The sequence below is a fragment of the Falco naumanni genome, chromosome 2, assembly GCF_017639655.2.
Source record: "Falco naumanni isolate bFalNau1 chromosome 2, bFalNau1.pat, whole genome shotgun sequence".
NCBI lineage: Eukaryota > Metazoa > Chordata > Aves > Falconiformes > Falconidae > Falco > Falco naumanni.
In genome coordinates this window covers 121,896,528-121,919,421 of record NC_054055.1, presented here as the reverse complement: position 1 = coordinate 121,919,421, position 22,894 = coordinate 121,896,528, and the positions used below count along the sequence as shown (strand labels likewise).

General features: G+C 44.1%; 1 protein-coding gene across 1 annotated transcript; it reads right to left on the bottom strand.

Moving 5' to 3' along the window:
- Positions 1–2,228: 2,228 nt before the first annotated feature.
- ZBTB11 (zinc finger and BTB domain containing 11) lies at positions 2,229–21,741 on the bottom strand. The gene is made up of 11 exons (XM_040583155.1): positions 21,002–21,741; positions 18,271–18,506; positions 17,358–17,589; positions 15,382–16,190; positions 12,761–12,940; positions 12,029–12,265; positions 11,508–11,652; positions 10,307–10,424; positions 7,532–7,690; positions 6,873–7,048; positions 2,229–5,507 (listed from the first exon to the last, which is right to left on the bottom strand). Exons 1-11 carry the CDS (start codon positions 21,309–21,311, stop codon positions 4,975–4,977), a joined length of 3,135 nt encoding a protein of 1,044 aa, XP_040439089.1. The 5' UTR covers positions 21,312–21,741; the 3' UTR covers positions 2,229–4,974.
- Between the last annotated feature and the right edge of the window lie 1,153 nt (positions 21,742–22,894).

Here is a 22,894-nt window from a genome sequence, read left to right as displayed (position 1 = left end):
GTGGTAATTCACAGTGAATAACTATTTTATCTTGCTCCTTAATAGTTACTTGATCCTGTCTCAGTCACTTGTATTAGTGAAAAAGCAAAATGGCACTTTGAGAAGGAGGATGGCTTTGAGATCTGTTCTCTTTTAAATAATCTAACACCACCGTCTTCCACATCTTTGGCTGAAGTAGACATTCATATCAACAGTTTCCTGGTAGTTTAAAATCCTTTAGGAAATTGCTTGGCAGAGCAGCAGATGCGCTGGGAACTCACCTTCTGTGCCCGTGAGGGAGCAGAAGTGTTTATCCGACTTGCTCTCATGGCCAATAAATAATCCTAGGCCTCCTGAGAGTCTGCAGCGGTTCCTAGATCTCAGCTGAAGGTGAGCAGAGATGCTGCCCCCTCAGTGCTGCTTGGGGAGAATCCATCCGGCTGGCCTCGGCTCTGCGGGCGTCTGCCAGTGTTTGGTGCTTCAGAAAGGAGCTGATCTCAAAAGCACCATCAGGGTGAATGTCAGGTGGAACTTCGCTTGGAGCTCTGGGCTCTCATTACAGTAGTCATGGTCTTCGCACAAGGATGGGGTGTGTGGGCGCGTTACAGGTTTTGTTCTAAGGATAAGCAAGAATCCTACTACTGACGGTAACCTACGCAGTTTAGCTGTCTGGATTGCCTCCAGGAGGTGTGCCGAGACCTGCTGCTTGGTGCAGCAAGGTACGAGTACCTGCCCGTGGCTGAAACCCTGCCTGTAACGCCTGCACGCCGACCTCGGCAGGCTTGTGCCTCCGCAGCAGTAAAGCTTTGCGTCGCGCCTGAGCAACTTGCAACGCACCGAAGGCACCAGGTGAAAGTGTAAGTAGTTGCCCGGTGCTCCCTGTGCTGCCCTGCAGCTGCTGAGCCTGCCGGGTTGTGAATGGATCCGAGCTCATTGCTGCGGACTGTCTCCAGATGGCAGTAACAAACCCACCGACACCCACCCCGGGAACAGCGCAGTCACCGCCTCATGGCAGCACCTGGCTGCGGCCCCTTACCCGCCTCATCTTCCCCAGGCAGCGCGGGGCTGCGCTGCGCGGGGCTGCGCTGCGCGGGGCTGCGCTGCGCGGGGCTGCGCTGCGCGGGGCTGCGCTGCGCGGGGCTGCGCTGCGCGGGGCTGCGCTGCGCGGGGCTGCGCTGCGCGGGGCTGCGCTGCGCGGGGCTCGTGGCGGGAGCATGCGGGAGCCAGCCGCTCTGCCCGGTGCCCGACGGCCGTGGCCGCCATCACACGGACTTTCTCCCACCTTGTAATGGCCCGGCTGGTGTTCAACCGACCCCGTTGTTGACTCCAGCCATTGGGCCCCAACGTGGCACCGGCAGCAGCGCATGAAGCGTACGTGTGGTTGCGATGCCGTGGGAATTCACGGCTCTGCCTTTAACAGCCAGGAGCGACAGGGCTCTGGCTCCAGGGGAGGCAAAGGGGGAAGCTCACCCGCACACCGCTTTGCTTTCTCGGCTGTGGCTGCAGCCCTGGTGAAAGGCACCTGCGGCCGCCAGCCACGCGCCTCTTCCGCGCCCCGCCCTCCGAAACCGCTTCCGGTGCGGCTGCGAGCGTCCCGCCGGGCTCGGCTAGCCGCGGGGGCTCACAGAAGCGCGCACGCTGGGCAGCTCCCGGCCCTCCCCCGGGAACGGGCGCAGGGCTGGCGGCCTCCCCGCAGCACCAGCCTCGCCCGGAAGCTGCCCCGACAGTGCTGGGAGAGGCGTGTGCCGGGCCGGACCTGTCCCCCCAGCACGGGGGCAGCCTCGGCCGGGGCGCGATGCGGGATGGCCAGGCCCCAGCCCCTGCCCATACTCACCCCACTGCAGGGGCCGGGCCAGCAGCGCTGTGCGCCGCCCGCTTCGGGGGGCGGCCTGGCACGAAAGGCCAAGCCAAGCGGAGGAACACCCGGAACGAACTACAACAGCCACAGCTGCATGTCGGGTCGGGGGCTGGGCAAGCGCCTCGCCCCCCACGAGGTTCTACAGCCAGAGCCATCGGTATCAACACGCGACATGTTTTGCCAACATCATGCTCTCATACAGCCGTGATCCAACAACGTTTAGGAGGGTGATGGATTTCCTTTCCTCGTACCAGTTAATTTTTTGAGCCTTAAGCAAAGATTAATACCAGACATCTGTCTGTACACGGAAGGGGAAATACTGAAGAGGAACACGTAATGCTGCAACACCTTTTTCCTCCCCCTGAAAAAGAAAAGTTGCTTGAAAGAGTAATTCATGGCAAAGCCCAGTTTATTTCATAACAGAAATAACTGTAACTTTATACATCTAACACTAAATAAAAACAGGAGAATGTACAAATCAAATTCTTTTATGTACAGGAATTCACTAGGAATACTTTATAAATGGACACTTCTCATTAGCTTTATTAAAAAAAATAATCCAGTAAGATCAACTGCGTAGTTGCAGTCTGACTTCCAATCGATTGCAGAAGGGTCGTGAGCAACTTAAATGAAGAGCTGAAGTCTAAAGAAGAACATAAGGCAACATCCCGCATGCGGGAAGAGCAAAGCCAGGAGCGGCAGCGCCTGCCCGCCTGCCCCCGGTCTGGGGAGGTAAGGCACAGCCATGCTGGGAAGGGGCGCTCAGCTCCCGCACTCCTGGCTGAGCCGCGCTCGGGGAACCTCTTCTGCTCTGCCTGTCCGCTGCTGAGCGGCAGCCCCTCACGTCGCTTAAAGTGTTTTACAGTGGGTAACAAGGCTCCGAAATTCAGATTCACTTCTGCTTCTTCTGTAGGTTGGGCAAATAAATAAACGCACCAAAGATTAGACTAAGGTGCGGGTAATAATCTTTTTGTAAGGTAACACACTAAATATACAAATAATGCTTTAGCACTATTTACAGCTATTTTTTCCTTTAACATTTCTCACTTTAGTAAGACACAATTATTTTTAAGATACAAACATCGAAGTGTTAAAGTTTACCTAGTGCTTTTTTAAATCTTCCATCTTAATGGCAATATTTTAATTTTAAGCAGGATGGCTATCTCCAGATTCTTGACCATACAAAAATTCAAGAGTTACAGCTACCGGTATTTTATTCTTTGATTTAATGTATTCATTTCAGTTTTACTCCATTTGGTAATCAGAAAAGAATACAATCATAAAGGGCTGCAGGATGTGTAAATAACTACATTACTTCTCTGCAGGAAGACCCTGACCTTTGAAATAGTCATCTACAGATTAATTCAGATCCAAGACAGGAACTCAAACTACGTGTTGCTTCAAAAGTTTCCAACGCCGCTTATCTACACGTTTGCAAAGTATAAAAGGAACAGTCCATTCTGTAGCTCCGTGGACAGATACTCAAATAGTTAAATAAGATGAAAGGCAGAAATACTAATTCTGATGAGGTGGCTACTTTGTCACAGGGTTTACTTACGTTTTGTTCAGGGGATCCCTTTCACAGGTAGCACAGTTACATGCAAGTAACTTTCTTTAGGAAGTTTACCCTGCAATTCTACAGGCTTCTGGCTCCTTGGATATCTTGCTGCTGTCAAAGCTGGGAAGTGTTTGGCGATACTAGACTGAAGCCAATTGAACAATCAGGACTGTATTTTTAATGTGCACAGCACTCTCAGTTACCTCAACAGACGTGTTTCTGGCCTAAAGAAACACCCACCCAAACAGCAGTGAAAGAACCCGCGCCTTGCACGGACTAAGATACGCACTGTTCATGGTATTAAATCACAGGCATTTAAACCTGGGCCAAGCACGGCTCTGATTCACACTTACTTGCAGGAACGCCTAGTAAGAATTTTTCCATCCACGTGGTGCAACACCAGGTAAGCAGCTTCCCTAGAAGTATTTTCTTACAGCAGCAAGCAATAAGGTCTCTGGTAATTTTGAAATAAATTTAGTTTTTACCCCACACTAAGATTTTCACAGCTGTCTATCCTGATGCTGCTTTGTGTCCCCGTTTGGGAATTGGCTGGGCTCCTCCTTTCCACAAATTACACAAGAAGATCAGATCGTAACTCGCTGGACTGTGTCAGTATGTTTTATATTTCTGAGAAGTGCCATTAAACCTTTTTCATTTTAGTTTCTACACCAAAGGTAATGCAAAGTTAGAAACATCCATCATTAGGTTGCCTGCTTTGGATGTGCACAACAATGAGGCGACAGCTTCCTTTACTCAACCAAACCATTAAACTGAATATGGCTCTGCACGGAGGCTCAAGCACAAGCTCCTTGCTTACACATAACAAGCAGTTTACTCCTCTAAGTAGCTCCCTGCAGCGTGCTGTCCTCGGGTCAACTGAAATTCGCAATCCGCCTCACAGAACCACTTCCTCAGATCTCAGCAGCCCCCCTCCCATTATCTGCGAAAAGTTCTACAGCATTCTGCTGAACCTTGGACCTGCCATCCACTGACCTGGCATTTCAAGCACCTCTCCACACCCAGGGTTTGCTGACTGCCGGCGGGGTACCTACCCGAAGAGAAAAGCCTGTTTTCTGCATGTCACATGAAGCACACGCTGCACAAAGCATTCTACCGTTCCCTCATCTTGGGGAGTAAACAGACAGAACCCAACACAGGTGATTTGCTCACAAAATTGAAATGTGCATAAACCAAAAGTAAAAAAATGCTACCGATAGCTGTGCATTTCTAGCTTTTAGTGCAGCGTCTTTGTATCTTTTTTTCCTTTTCATTTTTTTAAGAGTTACAGCATGATACTTACTCCATGACACAGAAAACATTATAATTCCAAGTATTTAAAAATTTTGTTTGTTTGTTTACATTTATAGCCAGTGCAGAAATTTCATCCTTCAAAGCCTTGGCCCACACTGAGGCATCTTAAGTTTTCCCCTGTAATGAATGGTGCAGTGTTTTGTCACCAAGACATTCAATACTGAGGATTAATTGTTTGAAAACAGGCATCACTGTACGCCTCAGCTAATCAGTTAAATACTGAGCTCTCACAGGTCGTAGGACCTCACCCTTCTGGCGCTCTCGTATGCTATATTTCCTCCACCTTCGTAACATGGGCCACTTCTACTTCTACAGTTTCAATGGCGTGCGTCACTTCAGCCATTTTCTGTCCCTGCTGTTGCGCCAATACATAATTTACCACCTGCATGATGCTCTGGTCAGAGAGAGTAGAGACTGATGTACATTCCTCACTAGCTGCAACTGCTTCGATGGCTTCCAGCGTCTCCCCTGTCACTACCACAGTCTCAATCTCACTACTATCAACGCTAATCTCCGCTTCTTGCTCCTGCATGTCTGCTGCTAAAATGCTGATGGCGTGTTCCACCTGCGTCCCCTGGTTATGAAACTGAAGAGTATCTTTTTCCAGCATAATTTTGCAGGGTACGTAGTCCCTATGAAACTTGGTCATGTGCTTCCGCAGTGTCCGGGCATCTATGTAAGCTTCGTTGCACACCGGGCAGACGTAGGGCCGCTCTCCAGTATGCGTCCTCACGTGACGCTTCAAGGAACGCGCATCAGCCCAGGCCACTCCGCAAGTCAGACATTCAAATGGCTTCACGCCTGTTCTCAAAAGGAAGGCAAGGCAACGGTGACTGCCAGTGCTCCTCGACACGCACGAGCGGTGACGAGACGCGACAGGAAGAACAGCATTATAAAACCTCCAAGTACCCTAACTTTTTCCATGTCAAAAAAAAGAGACCTTGTTTACCACTTCTGTACCGCAATATAATGCCAGCATAATACATCCAACAATAAAGTTTTCCACAAGTGCTCTGCCCAATCTAATATTTTAAAAAATATCTTCTTCCCAAAATTCCTTTCAGTGCAGTTTCTCCCCTGTTTTAAGTGCATACTGCTTAATAAAATCCTAATTATTTTTTGCCAGTGATGCCTTTCTGAAATCCTGTTTTACTTCACAGATTTTGTCACATTTCTAGTTGCCCTTTGTTTCTGCAAATCCTTCTATACACCTCTCATAAAAGCAGCACTTACTCTAGTTAGCTTGTAACACCTTCTACAGCTGTTTCCCTCCTCCACACCGTGGACGTTCAAACACTGGACCTGACGTTTGTATACTCTTACTCTCCCTTTAGCATCCCAGTTCTGTGGTCTGTAGTATCTAATGGGGCGTGAGAGTGGTGACAAACGCTATTTCAATACTGGCTTTTCCTCTCTAACAGTTACTGTAGATTTAGGCTTAGTACCTTAGTACAGGACACTTTCTCTGTTTAGAAACAAATAAAAAAAATTGTATTTCAATGGTTAGACAACCATCAGATTTACTTGTAACAGCTCTTTAAGAGCAGAATGGCTTCAAAAAAGTGGCTTTTGTCCCGAGATAAGAGTATATACACACTTCCAACAGAGCTGGAATAACCAAATGCTCAAAAATCAGTATCATACTTCACATCTAAATTAAAATGCACATACTTTTTATTATATTTTCATATTTTCCCCAAACATCACATAGTTTACTGCTTGTTATAAATCAAGAGGTTGACCAATTTCAGTGGTCCTTTTTAAAATTCAGGTCAATCATTCTCCTGTTTGAAGAGTATTTTGTTAAGCATCTGCACCTTTCAAACGAGAGAATGTTTTACTACATCCAATTCTTTGCCAGATATACATATTCTAATCGCTTCTAAAAAAGTTCCTCTTCCATCAAAGTTCCAAGAAGGATGAATTGTCACTGTCCCTTGTGTGTGACTGCAGTTTTAGGAAAATCCCAACAGCCACCTCAGGGAATCACTGGAAGCACGTGTTAACAAGCCAGGACTAGCACAAAACTAACTGGAGGATTGGTAAGAACTTCTGTGTGTCTTGCAACACCAGACATACACAGACTCAAAGAAATGATCACCTCTCTCTCCATAGCATTTACAGGGAGGGGTTCAGGGATGTCACGAGTACTTGTTTTTTACGTACCTTCATGATTGTTCATGTGCCTCCTGTATTCCCGGAGTTGTGTGAATTTTCTTCCGCAATGCTCACAAATTCGTTCCAGATTTTGTTTTGCTCTTCCTTTTTTACCATGTGTGGCTTTCTTGACATGTCTTCTGTACAAAGCTTTCTCATAAAATTCTTTACCACATATATTACACCTAAAAATATGTTAAGTGAGGAATCTATTGAAACCACTACTCTACGCTTATGTCATGCTTTTTAAACCAAAATGCACTTTAATTACAGTAGGCAAAGTTTAATGAGAATACTGTCTCAAATGACAAGTAGTTCCATAATTAGAAATAATACTGTTGGACTGAGCTACATTTTCTCTTATTCACAGCCACAAAGCTTCCGCTTACCATTCCAGAGAAGTGAGATCACATACAAAGCATTTCTAACTTCATCAATTATGTTTACACTCTTACAACTTCGTATGTGTTAGTTCCAGGACTGCGTCAGCAGGTTAACAGTTGAACAACACTACCTGAAGTCACCCAACTGACCCCAAGTACTCAAGACCCCAGTCAACATCAAGCAATCAGTTAACAATGGACTAGGCAGTTCCTTATTGACTGGCTGCGGATGTATAACATCGTATACATTAGTACCGTTCAGTTATTAAATGAATCTCTCCTCACCTGTAAGGGTCTGTGACAGAATGAGACTTTACATGAGAATACCAGTCTTTCTTCCAACTGTAACATTTTCCACAGAACTGACACTGAAATGGCTTCACACCTAAATGTTTATTCATATGCTGCCGAAGATCTCGAGCTTCATAGAAACTCTTTTCACACCTGTAACAGTAAAGGTTTTAGCATCCCATGAAAGAAAGATCTTGGTGATCCTGATTTCAAAGGCACTGGAACCCTCCTTAACAGCAACTGAAGACTTTGAGAAGACAATACCTATTGCATCAGCAATATCTATATAAACCACAATCCCTTTTCAACTAGGGAAAATTAAAAGGAAAAGCAGCTTATCTTGAAGTCTGGAATATAACTTGAGAATCTCTGAAACACTTTTGTCTGTTACAGGTAACTATATTTTTTCTGTTATTTTTATGGAGAATAATCAAAGGCAAACTGACCGAAAGACATTAGAAATTTCTATTATACCATACGAACTAATGAGGATAGTAACAGCTGTTTCTTCCCTTAACTAAAGAGGATTATTCATTGATACAAAGTTAACTGGGATTTATTGTTTGCAATGCCCAAATGTATTCTGATAAATTAAAAAACAAATTCAGAACCCTGCAAGAAAGCATCTGGAAGCAATGATACTCATTCTTTAGCGTGCTGCTTGTATACACCTAAACCCAGGCAAACTCCTGGTTTTCCTTCGTTTATACCTTGCCATATTATGACTGCATAAAATTACAAATCACTAACTCCTCTTAGTATGAAAACTCGAGGCCAGTCTAACCAAAGACATGGTTTCTCCCTTTGCAAGAAATGCTGCTCTTCGGATATCTCCGTCTGATCATCAGCATCGGTTCCTTATGTAACAACATATAGCTGTACCGCTCAAGAAAGGACAGAGACAGAGAAACACCAGCAAGCAAAGGTGGAGGATTGACCTTCTACAGGTGATCAACCTCTGGAATGAGGGAATCTCAGAATTCCCAGCCTCCAGCGGAATCTGAGAAGAAAAAACTTCCACAGAGGAACAAAACTTTTAACATTACCTTTCCCAAAGAATGCATGTTCTGGAGAGGAAAAAAAAACCTTCTTCACTTTTGAGGGGGAAAAAAGGGAAAGGAAAAAAAGGAGGAGGAAAAAAAAAGCTGACGGTCCCCTGAGACACCCTGACATCCTCCTCCTCCTAGTAGAAAAAAAATGACAGCTCTTGGGACTCTCAGGAATCATGGGTTTGCAGATCCACATCAAAAAGTATCACAAAGACCCCTAAGGGTCTTGGATGGGGTTGGCACATGTGCTCTCCCCTCAAGGATCACATGTTTGGAAAAGCCACTAGGGAAGTAAAAAAACTGAAGCAACCACCCCACCCAGACACTCACACACTGCTGCAATTTAAATACATACTTCACTGGGAAACTTCCACAAATATTTTTTGGAAAATAACTCATGTTCAGCTTTGTTCAACTGGGCCAGAAGCTCAAAGTGAAGCTTGGCAGGGAGAGTTACATACCAAGCCACTGAACTAGATAACTGAAGGCTGGTTATTGCTTAGTGAAGCACTCTGAACTATTTCTGACAATGTGAGTTATATTCTTAGTAGAGAACTTCTCTGTAGAAGATGTAAGGACTGTGTCTGTCTGAAAGAGTTGGTGAATCAAAGTATCTTTGCTGTCAAGGTCATCTTTGAATCCATGACTGTACTACCCTAAGTAAAAAAAAATTATTTTTTAAAATATATTTTTCCTTCAAAAAGAAAACTGACTTCCGTAAAATGTTTCATTAAACAGTTCTGTCCCTGCTGTGGACCCTATTAGCTCTGTTCTTTGTATTTCTAAGGTTGAGATTTTTAGCATTAAAAAACACTAAATAAAAACATTACTGACAGAATTAAAGTGAGTTTTCAGCAGTTAGAAAATACTATTTTTGCTAGGATGCCGTGGCACTACCAGAGATACTTTAAACAATACTTTAGACTATAGCTTTCATTAAAACCATGAGCTGCACAAAGGCAATCACATAAATTGTACAACTCCTCTTAATACCCGAGAGAGTTTCCAGAAACCTAATTGACAGTTTGGAAATGAAGCACCATTTGTGCTTCGCAGGTCACTCAAAAGGTTCTCCGACGGTCTGCTTGCTCAAGGAAATGTATCTGTGTCCAGCTGACACACTAGGAAACACGCTCTTTCCAGGTACAGAGTTTCTGCTAAACCAAAGTCCATAATGCAAAGATATTTACGTGGTCATATAAGTTTTAAAATCAAGTTAACTGCAATAGTCAGTGAGTCTTAATTTATGATGTTCCTGCAGAGCTGTTTGCTAAACACAGCACATCCTGCAGTGCACACAAGTACACGATATCGCAGACTGTGTAAGAAATTTTCAAATTAAACTGAAATCAACTATCATAGTAGAAGAGGGCAAAAAGAGGCTGAAGGCTTTTTGCCTCCGACAAGCTCATCGCTCTGCTATCTGTTAAAACCACATCGTTACTGATTACAGCTACAAGCGCAAACATACTCATTAGAAAACAACCGTATGAAACTAGAACTAGGTAACAGTTGAAACCCAAGCTTTTGCTCTCCAACACATGTATTAAAAAAAGTGCATGTTTCTACTCTTATGCTTTAATTCTTATACCAGGCCAGTAAAGAGTTTTATGCTATGACAAGGAGCTGCTTTTAATTTTTAAAAATACTAGGACCGTTGATGTTCAAGAAACAAAGCCCACCAAAAAAACCCCAAAAAACAAACCACCAACCAACTTACTGGGTACAGTGATATCCACGAACTTCAGGCTTTGGCTGGTGTTTCTTTATGTGTTTACTGAGTCCTGATGCCCTATGGAAAGATTTTCCACAGATGGAGCAAAGATACTTGGATTCTCCTAGCAAAAACAAAACAAAACATGATATGAAGCCAGGCCTCCATATTGCTGGAGTGCTTTGTAAGACTGTTTTTTATTTCTCATGTAATTAATCTTAAGTAATCAGAGCAGTGCTACAAGGAGAAGTTGGTTTAATTACACACAGATGGAATTTTTAGGTGTATTTTGTATGTGCCAACATAATAATATACAGAAGGGGGGCTGGCAACTCTAAATTACTTTACTGCATGTTTTTAAACACAGGTACAACATTGCAGCTGCTAATTAGTAATGAAATGTGAACAGCCCCAAAAATTGCCCTCTTGGGTGAAATAAACCTACTTGCCTGTGTTTATATATAATACACAAACTCTCTAGCAACACAGCATTGCGTATGTATGACTTAAATCTTGAATTTGTGGAATAACACCTTAAAAGAAAAGTTTTCTGCTACAATTCATCAATTTAGGAGTGCTGAGTGCTAATATAAATTGCTTAATTTCTGGAACAAATTGCCTTAAAGAAACAGTCACTTCCTTTTGATTCTGCCCAACTCGGGAAACAAGAAAGCCAATGTCCACACATTACAGTTTAGAACTCTACTTGTATTACATTATTATATTGTCACCCTTCACACGCTAAGAACTTTCAAAATACCAGGTTTTACAAAATTGCAGTACTAGTACAGCAAGTCTTGTAAAGGACGGAGATTCTAAGAGAGTTAACTTGGCATGTTTTCCTCTGAAAAAACAGGCTGGAAGTGCGCGTGCTCCGGAACACTCCAGCCCGTTGCCTGTCTTTGTTGACTTCCTATGTTACGTGCATTAAATAGGTACATAAAAACATAGGAACAGACCAACCACGATTCCCTGTTTTTGTATAGAACACTCTGTATAATAATATTAAGCTAAGGTAAAATAAGCCCAGAAAATAAATGTAGATGACTACTTACATATCTATCTCAGCTGCCTAACTGATAGAAGAAAAAGGAGAAACTACTATTTATTTTTGTAAACAGTTCCTTTGACAATGAAGAACACCGTTAAAGTTCAGCAGCATACAACAGCCAACCAAAGCAACAGGATCCTCTTTCATGTCCCTTACCTGTATGAATGCTCATGTGTTCCTGAAGACTTCTTTTTGTGACAAAAGACTTTTCACACAAGTCACACTTGAACTGTTTCTGTACTTCATGGAGAGCTAAGTGCATTTTTAATCCATGCTTATACGTAAAGGTCTTTCCACAAACCTAAAAAAATCCACAACCGGTGGAATAGGACCAAAAAAACTCATTACGTAATAGGTGTTTAACTTCAAACACAACAAAACATCCTGTATCTCTTGTGAACCACTATGGCCAAGCCTGTGATTCTGCACCAGTGCCAGAACTGGTCTGTTAAAAAAGAATACTCAAGGGGAGACATTCTTATAGACATAGGAACACGAACTTTTATGATTCAACTTCATTCTAGTTTTCTCAGTCCTGAACTACAAGAATTTTCATCAGGAATGTTACAGTAGTTTTCCTTATTCTGAAGTGACCTAAATTTTAGGACAGCGTCCATATTAAAATATAAAGAAAACATTACTAACTTGATTACAGAACAAAAGAACTTTCTCTTTACCTTGCATGCATGTGGTTTCACACCTGTATGTTTGAGCATGTGTATTCTGAGAGAATAGAGCTTAGGTAGAGTCCTCCCACATATATCACATATAAATTCCCGTTTAGTTCTCCCTTTCACTGAAGACATGCCTGTCTCTTCCACACCAGCAGCTGCGGTGTTCACTTCGGTCTTCCGAGTGTGCCGGACAAGATGGGCTCGCAGGGAGGCACCATACTGGAATTCTTTTTTACACAACTGGGAAAGAAAATATTACAACTTTATTTTGCATTTAATACTCAAAAATTATTTTTAAAAAAGGTAACTTAAGGTTTTAAGCATAGTAATATGATTAGCTAGGTCTATAACCTGACTCCAACAGGTATTTTATCTCAGGTCAATTAACAGTTGGAAATTTTTAATTTTATGGCTACTGACAGAACTACTGATCACTTCCCAATGCAGCTAACTTCCAGGCTAATCTAAACACAGTTACAAATTCACGGGTAAGGTTAAAAGTAAAGCCCACGCCAGCACTGCCTTGAGCAGCAAGCACGCTCCCACGTCACACAGTGCTGTCAGGCCATGTGGCTAAACCACCCCATCCAGATCAGGGCTGCAGCCATCTCTGAAATCCGTAAGGAAAATACACATATAAAAAAAGACAAGAAAAATAATTACTAATGTAGTTACTAAATGACTTTTCGTAAAGAGGGAGGTTTACAGGAAAAAAAACCCAAGGCAACAACTTACTGGGCATTTATAATCTTTAGATCTTTCATGTTTCAACGTGTGCATTATAAGTGCATAGCGCCGCTGGAACACCATTCCACACTCAGTGCACTTGTGCTGAGCTTCTACTTCATTATTTTCCATGGTCTCTCTTTTTGGCTGTTTCATTTTTTTCCCTCTTTGTACCAGCTTCATGGCAACCTAAGTTGGAAAAACATAACCCTTGAATGAACTTTACTTCACTATATTTCATACTTCCTCTGCAAGTTAGTACTAAAAGCTGATGTTTCCACATGTTACTGTAAATTACACCTAATTTTGCTCAGTTTACTTAGCTGCTAGAAAGTTACCCCACTTCAGTTCACTGCAAAACTATCTCATGGTGGGTGAAAAACTGGTCTCGTTTTAAAACCATAAACCGATTATAATTATAGGTAGACAATGACTTACCATTTCAGACACAACTAACTATTCAGCCCTGAGTAACTGCCTAAGTGAGAGCTAAGAGACAGTTACAGAGGAACCACAAAGTACTGCCAGTCACAGTTTCTACCAAATGTTTCCAGCCCTTTCCTAAACTCCAACTTCCCTTTTCAGGATTTACATTTGGCTTTACTATAAAAGTCATCAGATTAAAAAAATAAAAAAAAAAAAGGGGGGGGTGGGAGGGGAAGGCTAGTTCATTTTTACCACCCAGCAAAAACTGAGTTATTAATAACCTATACAAAAAATTTACAGTATTTAAGCAAAGTTCTTTCTGGTTAAGAGCATTCCGGCTTTACTAGTGTGGTTGGTTGGGGGCTTTTTTTTGTGCTGGGCACCAAGGTTTTTTTATTACAGTATTGGCAGTGCTACCCAAAGCTGATAATCTCGTTTTCCTTCGTAGAAACTTGCTGACGAATTCTTTAAAAGACAAATTTGTAAGTGATTAGGCTAAAACTTCCTGTATCAGGTCCACTTCCTCTTCAAGTTTCTGAGACTAAGGCAATGAAAAAAAAGTACAAGCATCCCCACTTCTTCCTGCTCTCTCAGCAAGTGAGATACCTTACGTTTTTGAAAACATTCTAGCTCTGCCATATCTCTCAAAAACAAGCTGAAATTCAACACAGGCACAAAATCTAAATTTTTTTTTTTTTTAATTTTGCTGTTGCTCTGAAAACTTATACAAACTTGGCTACATTGTGAAGCCACAAAAATAACTTTGGCCAGTAGATGATTAGTAAGAGCTTGGAAAATAATCTACTCATACAAAGCACACTTCACCCCTGACATCTCCGTGCCAACTGCAATTACTGTCATTCAGAAGTCAGCAGCACTTTTCCTGCAACCTCTCTTTCCTGTTATTCTTCCAGCATCAAAACTGGGAACCTCAAGAAGGCCTGTCTCCTTCCCAACACTTATATGACATGCAGTGCCATGGAGGAGCAGGGGGGGAAGTTGCAGGATGCATGAGACAAAAATGCTAAAAGATACAAAATGAGTTAGGAAAGTGGAAACTTATTCCTAAGTCCAATTGTGAGCAATTATCTAAACCCATTGTTTTTTCCGTGGGTGGCCACTGTCCATAGGCCTCATCTGTCGAGGGGCCACATTTAGAAACAGTAAAATAAGTTAACAGGAACTGTTCCTGAAGGTCAATATTCCCCCTCCCAAAACAGAACAAAACCTCATCATTCTCCAACCACCATAAGTATGGCTCAAATATTTTGATTGTGCTAGTTTTAACATCTGGGCTTTAAGCTGTCCACCTACATAAGGAGACCCTGCTACAATTTCTAGCTATAAGGGTGTTGAACTGGTTAACAAATTATCCCCTTGTGTGTGGGCCTGGTGGCTCTAGTACGTAAATACCTGACAGCATCCCTCTGCAAAGTAACAGTTCTTCCAAAGATTTAACTAGCCAGCAATGAGCAAGGCAAAGTGTACTCTGTAACAAAAATAAATGTTTTGTTCTCTCACTCAGTGAGGTGAATGTCAGCTATCCGTAGGCACTAAAAAAGGAAAGGTTCCTAAAGGGGAAATAATAATAGGACCACCATTTCACACACAAAAAAAAAAAAAAAAAAATTGAAGCAACTAGTGCAATTATTGAACACTTAGTATGTCCGAGCACTAGAGTTTAACACCAGCATTCTTTGAACCTTTTTTTTTAACTGACCCCAACCTGAAGGCAGCAGGACTTCATTACTATAATGTACAACTAGGTCTTCAGATCTATGTAACATGTCAAATTTTTCATCCCTGATGTTCTGTTTTCAACTCTTCACAAATGTAGAGTCTCACTCCTCTAATACTATGACTGACAAACACGTTAGTTAAGAATTAAATTCCCAGATCATTAAGAATTTTGGGGAGAAGATACACCTTCTGTCCAACCATAAGAAGCTGTGAGGACACATTCAAGCTGGACTAATGTCACTGAGCACTCTAAAGATCTTCAATACAGAAGGGATTTTGATGCCAATGTTGGGTGTTTTTTAACTGTCACATCTTAGAAGTTACTTTGGTTTGCAGTAACATTAACTGCTCAAAAAAGAAAAACATTTGCCAGACAGTGCTTGGAATCGGGAAAACAATCTTTTCAGATTGGTCTCAAAACAGTGGACAATTACTGACAACAGGCCTAACGACAGACAGAATACCTGCTGTATTGCAGACTTAGGATTTGTCTTTCTATTTTGCAGTTTTTTTTCAATTCCTTTATGCAATCTGATATATCCCCCTTCACTAACAGAACGCTGGCGAAGCTTGCTTTTGTAAGTATCATCCTGGCTGGACGCTAGGCTTTCTGGCAGCGAAACAGAAATGCTCTGTTCTTTACTCTGCTGGCCATCTCTTTGCTTGAGCATTCCTGAGGAGTCTTCAGAAGCAGTGTCTGCATTTGCTTTACCACTTTCATTTTGATATGTCTCAATTTCACTTTGAGTGTCCATGGCTTCCACAGCCGACGGCTCAACCTTTGCCACAGACACGGTGCTACATGAAACGTTCTCCAGCAGCTGCACCTTGACATAATTCGCAGTTGTTTCACACTGCTCCACGGGCTTCAAAAGACCATCTGGAGTGGCCCCTGCAGGCTCTGGGAGCAGGAGGTCAGGCTGGGGTGCTGCTGCTGCCTCTGTCCCAGCAGAGGAAGGAGCTCCGTTCACAGCTACTGGCACAGCACTGGCTGCGAGCTCAGGCTGCTCAGCACTGTCCATGGGCTGCGTTTCAACTTCAGTTTGTTCTGCTAAATTTTGTGTTGACTCTACTGTCTGAATATCTCCCTTTTGGTACACTGTGATTTGTTTCTCCTCCATCTGTTTGTGCACATTTTCACAGATTTCGAGGACCTCTGACATGAAGAGATGCCGGGCGAGCATGGCCACTTCTGCCATACTACAGAAGTCAAAAGTTAATTCTGAAGTATAAGCAAATTCCAATAGAGGCAGGAAACTGGACTTGCAGAACCCTACCAGGAATTAAAAAAAAATGAGATTAGAGCGAACACTGATGACTTCGAATTACACCAAAATATCCCATGATGGATACAACAGTTCATGATATGGTTAAGTCTGAAATTTAGAGCAAAACACACTTCAAATAATGCTGAAGCCCCTCCACTGGGACTCAGTTAATTGTCATTTACACAAAAGCATCCTCCTTGTGTATTTTCTACATGGAAGTAAGCTCAGACAACGTTTTGTAGTGAGTAAAACTGAGGTAGCTCACAATAAAATGATCTGGAAGAATGTTTCAAGATGCTGGGAGAGCCTCAATATTTTTGAAGTACATTAATCCTAATTTAACTGAAGTTAAACCTTTCTGGACCTGCTACATTCAGCAAGTACTCAGGACTTCAGTAACAACTGACATGGCAGAAAAATAAGACAAGAAATGGGTAATGAAAAAAATAAAAATACAGATATATAGATAGAAATGCTTACAAATAAGCACCTGGTATAATTTCCACAGTTCTATAATTCATAAATCAAATATTTAGTAAGTGGAACCTTCTGGACAATCATACTAGAAAACTACTGTTCATGCAGAGACACATACAGTTAAGAAACTAACAAGAAAGCAACACAGTAGGCATATGTTCTTTACAGTATTCTTCATCACTACAAAACTATTTTTAGAACATTTATTTTAGGATTGTCTCCTATCTTTAAGGTACCAGAAGGTTTGAGAAACAAGCAGAAACACGTACAATAGTGTTTCACAGTCATAAGGAGCAATGCAGTATTTGTTCAGCTAAACAGCTCTCCAAGAAGCTAGTCAACATCCCTCTTGATGTGTTCAAGCATTTCATTACGTTCCCTTTTTTAACATTTGTGACTAATACAAGGAGAAAACACGCCTAAGCAAAGTAAAAATCAATCTTCCAAAGCTTCTCAGAAATTTTAAGATGAAATTGCAAATCCCATAGTCCATTCAATAAGGAAGGTCAGATCATGCAAAACCAGAGCAATCATTTTAGCATTAAAATCCACAAGGAATACTTTTACATTAAAAGAGAGGAAAAAACCAAGATAAAATATTTGGTTGTCTTGAACACATAAAAAGACTGAATCAATTACTATACACCGTACTTAGGATATTATGATTTCTAGCTTTGAAACCCACAACAATTCACCTGACAGATCCACTACAGCTTCATGACTAGAGACAGCTCCCTTTTCAATGAAGAGCTCTCGGAAGTACTCGCTGTTGGCTGCCAAGACAGATTTGTGAGCTTTGTACTCCTCTCCTTCAATCAGCAGAGTCACATCACAGAACTGATTGGAAAGCCTCTGCTGATTCAGTTGGTTTAAGACTGACAGACAATGTTTGGAAGATGACTGCTTCACAAGGCCCTTACTGTCAACCTGTCATAAACAACATTATGAGAACTTCATTAAACATAGACGGTGCCCTTTTAAGCATTCACACTGATACACAGAAAAGGATTATTTTCTGCAACCATACAATCAGTTCAAGTCTGTATAACCCACAGCTTAGCTTTACTATTGTGTTCTTTCTTTAAATGCATCAAGTTTCACCCTCCCTCCAAACAAAAAATTAAAGATGAAAAGGAAACAACTGGAAAACCAGGAAGACATGGAAATTCAAACAGTTCTCTGACCGTATTTTTCAATGGTACAGTCTGAAACTGTTTCTTAATTCCAAAATCTTTACATGCACATGAGCCCCCAGTTATCAACAAGGTTTTTATATATAAATACAGTATCACTTATTAAGTAACACATACAGACTCTATGAGAATCTTGCATGTGATCCTTTAGAACTTATACTTTTGCCATTCATTCTCCCTTTGGTCCAATTTACATAAACAGGAGTCAGGGTGATTTTATTTTCCAAAGATCATGCATTATAACTAATCTCACGTCATATATACCAGTAACCTGCTTCCACATTCCGAACACCTTTGGCAAAATATCTGTTGTCTTACTATCACAAGATTATCACAACAATGGAAAATAGCTATGTGACTAAAAACACATTAACAAACACCTTAAATACATTCAGATGTAAACAATGGTACTTACAAATACAAGCTCATGCTTTGCTATTGGCTTCTTCTTCACAGGCTTTGGGGATGCAGCTGGGATTGATGTCGCATTATTCAATTCATCATCTGTTTCATTACTGTCTTCATGAGATTTTGCATCCAGTCCTAGTTCCTCCAGCATTTCAGAAGGATCTGATAGAGATCTAGAGCGATCTAGCTTTTCCTGGCACTTGCTGCATTCTTTTATGTAATCTTTAACCTGCTTAAGAATACCTAAGAAAAAAATTAATGGAGCTTAATTAGGCTTCAAATCCTCATTCAATTTACCTTAAACATGCAATTAAGTATGCAGGTGATTAGCAAAACAGTATTACACACTTACTGAGAAAAATCAAAGTCAGTCACCTGCGTTTTCCTTCTCTGACTTTACCAGTTCTGCTTCTCTCACACCCTTGTATACTGTACATCACTACTATAATCCATTGTTAATTTGAGATAGAACATTTAGAACATCACTACACTATGTCAAGTAGACCCTCTCAGAAAGACTTTTGAGGCTAGAAAAAATGTTTGAATTTATACATTCACCCTAAGAGCCCCAGAACAACGAAAGCTGTGTCTTAATCCTGCACCGAACCCACAGAAGTGGGCCTCAGCTTGCTCTTACTGAAGGGGACAAGAACTGGAAGGTTCACCCAAGGGCTTTTGCAAAATTGGGACCAACTGTGTTACATGCAACAATGCCAATATGTATTATCTACACGATTTAAACAACTGCTTATGATTTTGAGGTTTAAAGACATTCATTTCCTACCAGTACTTTATTGGCTAAATAATTTTAGATACTCAATAGTTCCTAAGCTCTTCTAGGCACCAAGGCATTTTCAGTGTATGGCTTTCAACCGAAACTCATTTTCTTCATTAGGATAATATAAAAGCATACATAACAGCAGCTGTGCCTCTGTAGTTCAAAACCCTGCACAGCTCAAAAACTTGGCTGACAAGAGTTAGACTTGCACTGCTCACACCTTTCCAGAGAAAGATGTGCACTATCATTATGCATATATGTCTGTAAAGATCAGGAAAACACATACTTCAGGCAACCCAAGACATTCATGCAGATTTCAAACATTTTTATGTTTCCTTGGTTTCACCTGAAACCTGGACTAGTTCTCAGGAGAGAAGGGCTCTGCTCTTGAAATCACATATCTAACACCCTTCCTGGCCACTGGGCCATACTCCAGCCGACTGCTTCCCAGTTACAGAGCAGACAGACAGAACAGGCTGGCACCCATCTCAGGATGATGACTGTCCACGAGCAGCAGAACAGTACTGTAACGGCAGGAGAAACCAGTGTCTTAAAGGAGAGACAGAGAAGAAACCTAACACTTGAACTGAAAGCAGAGCACAAATTTTAATATTATCAGTGCAAGAGAAGTAAGAGAATATAGGCTGTGCAAATAAAAGTAACCGGTAAGATCAAAAGATGCAGAATGCTCTTTTCGGCTGAACAGAAGATACACTGAGGTCCACTAAGGAAGGCATAGGATGACAGCAGATGCTAGAACAGTCCAGTGCTGGGCAGGCAATGAGGGCCCAGATAAGGGCAAGGAGACCACCATCCTAAATGGATGTATCAAGTCAGAGACAGCAAATCCTTTTTCACATCAAAGATGCTCAAATCAACGAGATCTGGACAGGAAGGATGGGCTGCAGCCTGAGCAAAATGCCTCCAAATTAAGACAAGGAAAACTAAAGCTGGAAGGAGACTTGCTGACTGATGGGAACAAGAAAAGCAATACAAACAGAAACTGGGCTTCGGGCAACTGAAACGCAGGAGGGTATTTGTTTAATGGATATTTAAGACTAAAAGTTAGAACACCAAATGCAAACAGAATACAGATACCAAGTCCTCAGCTCAGCCAAAAGGTGGTGCTGATCAGGAGTTACTGCTGTTCATACACTACCATTTCGAATGGCTATGACACCACTGGAGAGCCAACTGACAATTAGTGCGGTCTTTTAGGCCTCTCATTGGAAGAAAGAGTCGAACACAGCAATGAGAGCAAGGGGTGCAAATCACCACCAGTAGCTCTACTCTTTAAAAGCAAACACCATCCACACACCAGTCAGAACAGGTATTACGAGGTTAAAAGCTGAACCAGGTCACATGGAATAGACTGTCACCCCACAGAAAGGGCACAAGCTGAGAAATCACTACCTGCAGCAGGCTGCATGCAGCACGTGGATGGGGCCACTCACGCTCTACACTTCCATGTGTCCAAATACTGCTGCTGAGTAAGAAGCCACAGGACAAGGTATAACTCACACAGCAAGGCTGGTCTCTTAAGGAGCGAGCCACAGGCACTGTGTGCTTTGAGATGGCGTGTCTACAGCACCCATGCCGTGGCACTTGTGTCAAGGCACTGTGTCTATGGTGCCTGTGTCAAGGCACCCATGCCAAGGCACAGCATCTACGTTGCCTGTGTCACGGCACGGTGTCTACAGCGCCCATGTCGTGGCACCTGTGTCAAGGCATGGCATCTATGGTGCCTGTGTCAAGGCACCCATGTCTACAGCACCAGTGTCAGAGCACCAGTGTCACGGCACCGCATCTATGGCGCCCATGTCTGGGCACCACATCTACGGCACCCGCGTCAGGGCACCCATGTCAAAGCACGGCGTCTACGGCACCCGTGTCGAGGCCAGCAAGCGGTGCCCGCAGGGCCCCCAGCCCCCCTCGGGCCGCGGCCCCCGCCCCCGCTCACCTCGCCACCAGTACTTCTGCGAGAGCCCCTGCCAGGTCTGCAGGCGGGTGCGGTGGGCGCCGTCGGGCGCCAGGTGCGCGGCGCGGATGAGGCGGGCGCGGCGCTCGGCCTGCAGCACCACCTCGAGCTCGGCGAAGCGCTGCTGGTCGCGCTGCCGCCGCTGGTAGTACAAGGTGCCGCCGCGCACCACGTAGCAGGCGGCGGCCTTGCGGATCTTGCGCTTGGCGTTGCCCTCCGTCCCCGGCGCGTAGGGCTCCCGCTCGTTGGTCAGGTACCGCAGGATGGCCAGGTAGCTCTCCTCGCTAGACATGGCGCGGCGGGGGGCGAAGGGGCGGCCTCCGCGCCCTCAGGGCCAGGCCGGGCCTCCCCGCTCGCCGCCGGGCAGGCGGCCGCCGGGGGGCGGGCGGAGGGGGGTCGGGGGCGGGCTCTGGGCCGCGGGGCGGCGCGGGCCGCTCACATGCGGCGGACCCGCGGCGGGGAGAGGCGCCTCGGCCCCGGCCGGGGGCTCCGTGGGGCCGCGGAGGCGCCTCCCGGGGCGCGGGCAGCATGCGCCGGGCCAGGGGAGGGGGAGCGGGGCCTCCCGCGCCTCCGCCGGCCCCTCGCCCAGGCGCGGGGAGACCGGAGGGCACGGGCGGCGGGTCCGGCGGGAGCCAGGCCCGGGGGGGGGGAACGAGTTTCGCGGCCAGCGGCGGCGGGTGGGAGGGAGATCAGGCAGCAGCGGCGACGGAAAGACAAAATGGCTGCTGCACAAGAGGAAGTGAGGTCAGAAGCCCGCGCGCACGGCGGGGCGTGGGGAAGGGGCGTGTGCTCAGGGAAGGCGCCGCTGGTGCTGGGGGCAGAGCCGCCATCTTGGGGCCGGGCGAAGGAGAGGCCGGGCGGAGGCTGCGCGCGGCCATCTTAGAGCCGGGCAAGGCCTCTCGGGGAGGGCACGGCCGCGGCGCTGGCAGCGGGGGACGCCCCGAAATGAAACACCGTCAGAGCCAGCTCCGCAGCGGGCAGCCGCCGCCGCGCGGGGCTCGGGAGCTACGGGGGGTTGGGAGCCGTGATGTCACGTTGCGGCGAGAGCGCGCGACCGGCCTCGCATGGGTGGCGCGGGGGCCGCCACGTCTGCCGGCCTTGCCCGTGCTCTTTTTGGTTTGTAAGGGGAAAGAAAACCTTTTTATGGCAACTAATTCTGTTGCATTAGGTAAACACATGGCCTTTTAACTTACTAATTTCTGTCTTAATTCATTGCATTACATTTGTTTGAGCTAAATAATGCGCAGTTACACCAGGTTAATGCCCTCCTCTGAACAGCCTGCCCTGCTCATTGAAGCATAGCTGGTGAGAGGAGTAAGCTGATGGGCTGTTATTCTTTACTCCATCTCACCGTATCAGTCAAAACTTGTGAATAAACAGCAAGGAGCAATCTTAAAGCATTTCTGTGCACCTCTGCAGTAACACCCAACAGATAAAGCCTGCAAACCTCAACGCATTTACAATACTGACTTACTAATTAGTCATAGCTGACAATCAATACTTACGTATTGCTAATGGTTTCAAGCAGGTTGTAAAAGCTCACCTTCACTTTCAGCTTTTTAGCTGAAAACTCACAAGCATGCATGCAGTATCTCAGGTGTATATATATATTATATATATTACAGGACACTGATAAAATCAGGATTTCAGTCACTGCTAGCATAGGTAACATTCAGTGGTGTTTTCAGAATTGAGTTTTAAATGATTAGAATTCCTTTCCCTGTAACATTTTCCTTCCCCTTTCCCCCTGCAGTTTCTGGCTCCTCCACTTTCAAGTGTTACCCAATTTAAAGCCCCTCCTTTGAATTCTAAACCTGAGTAGCTCCTATGCTTTTTACAGCAGAAAGCCTGTTTGGAAGATAACAGTGCAAATCC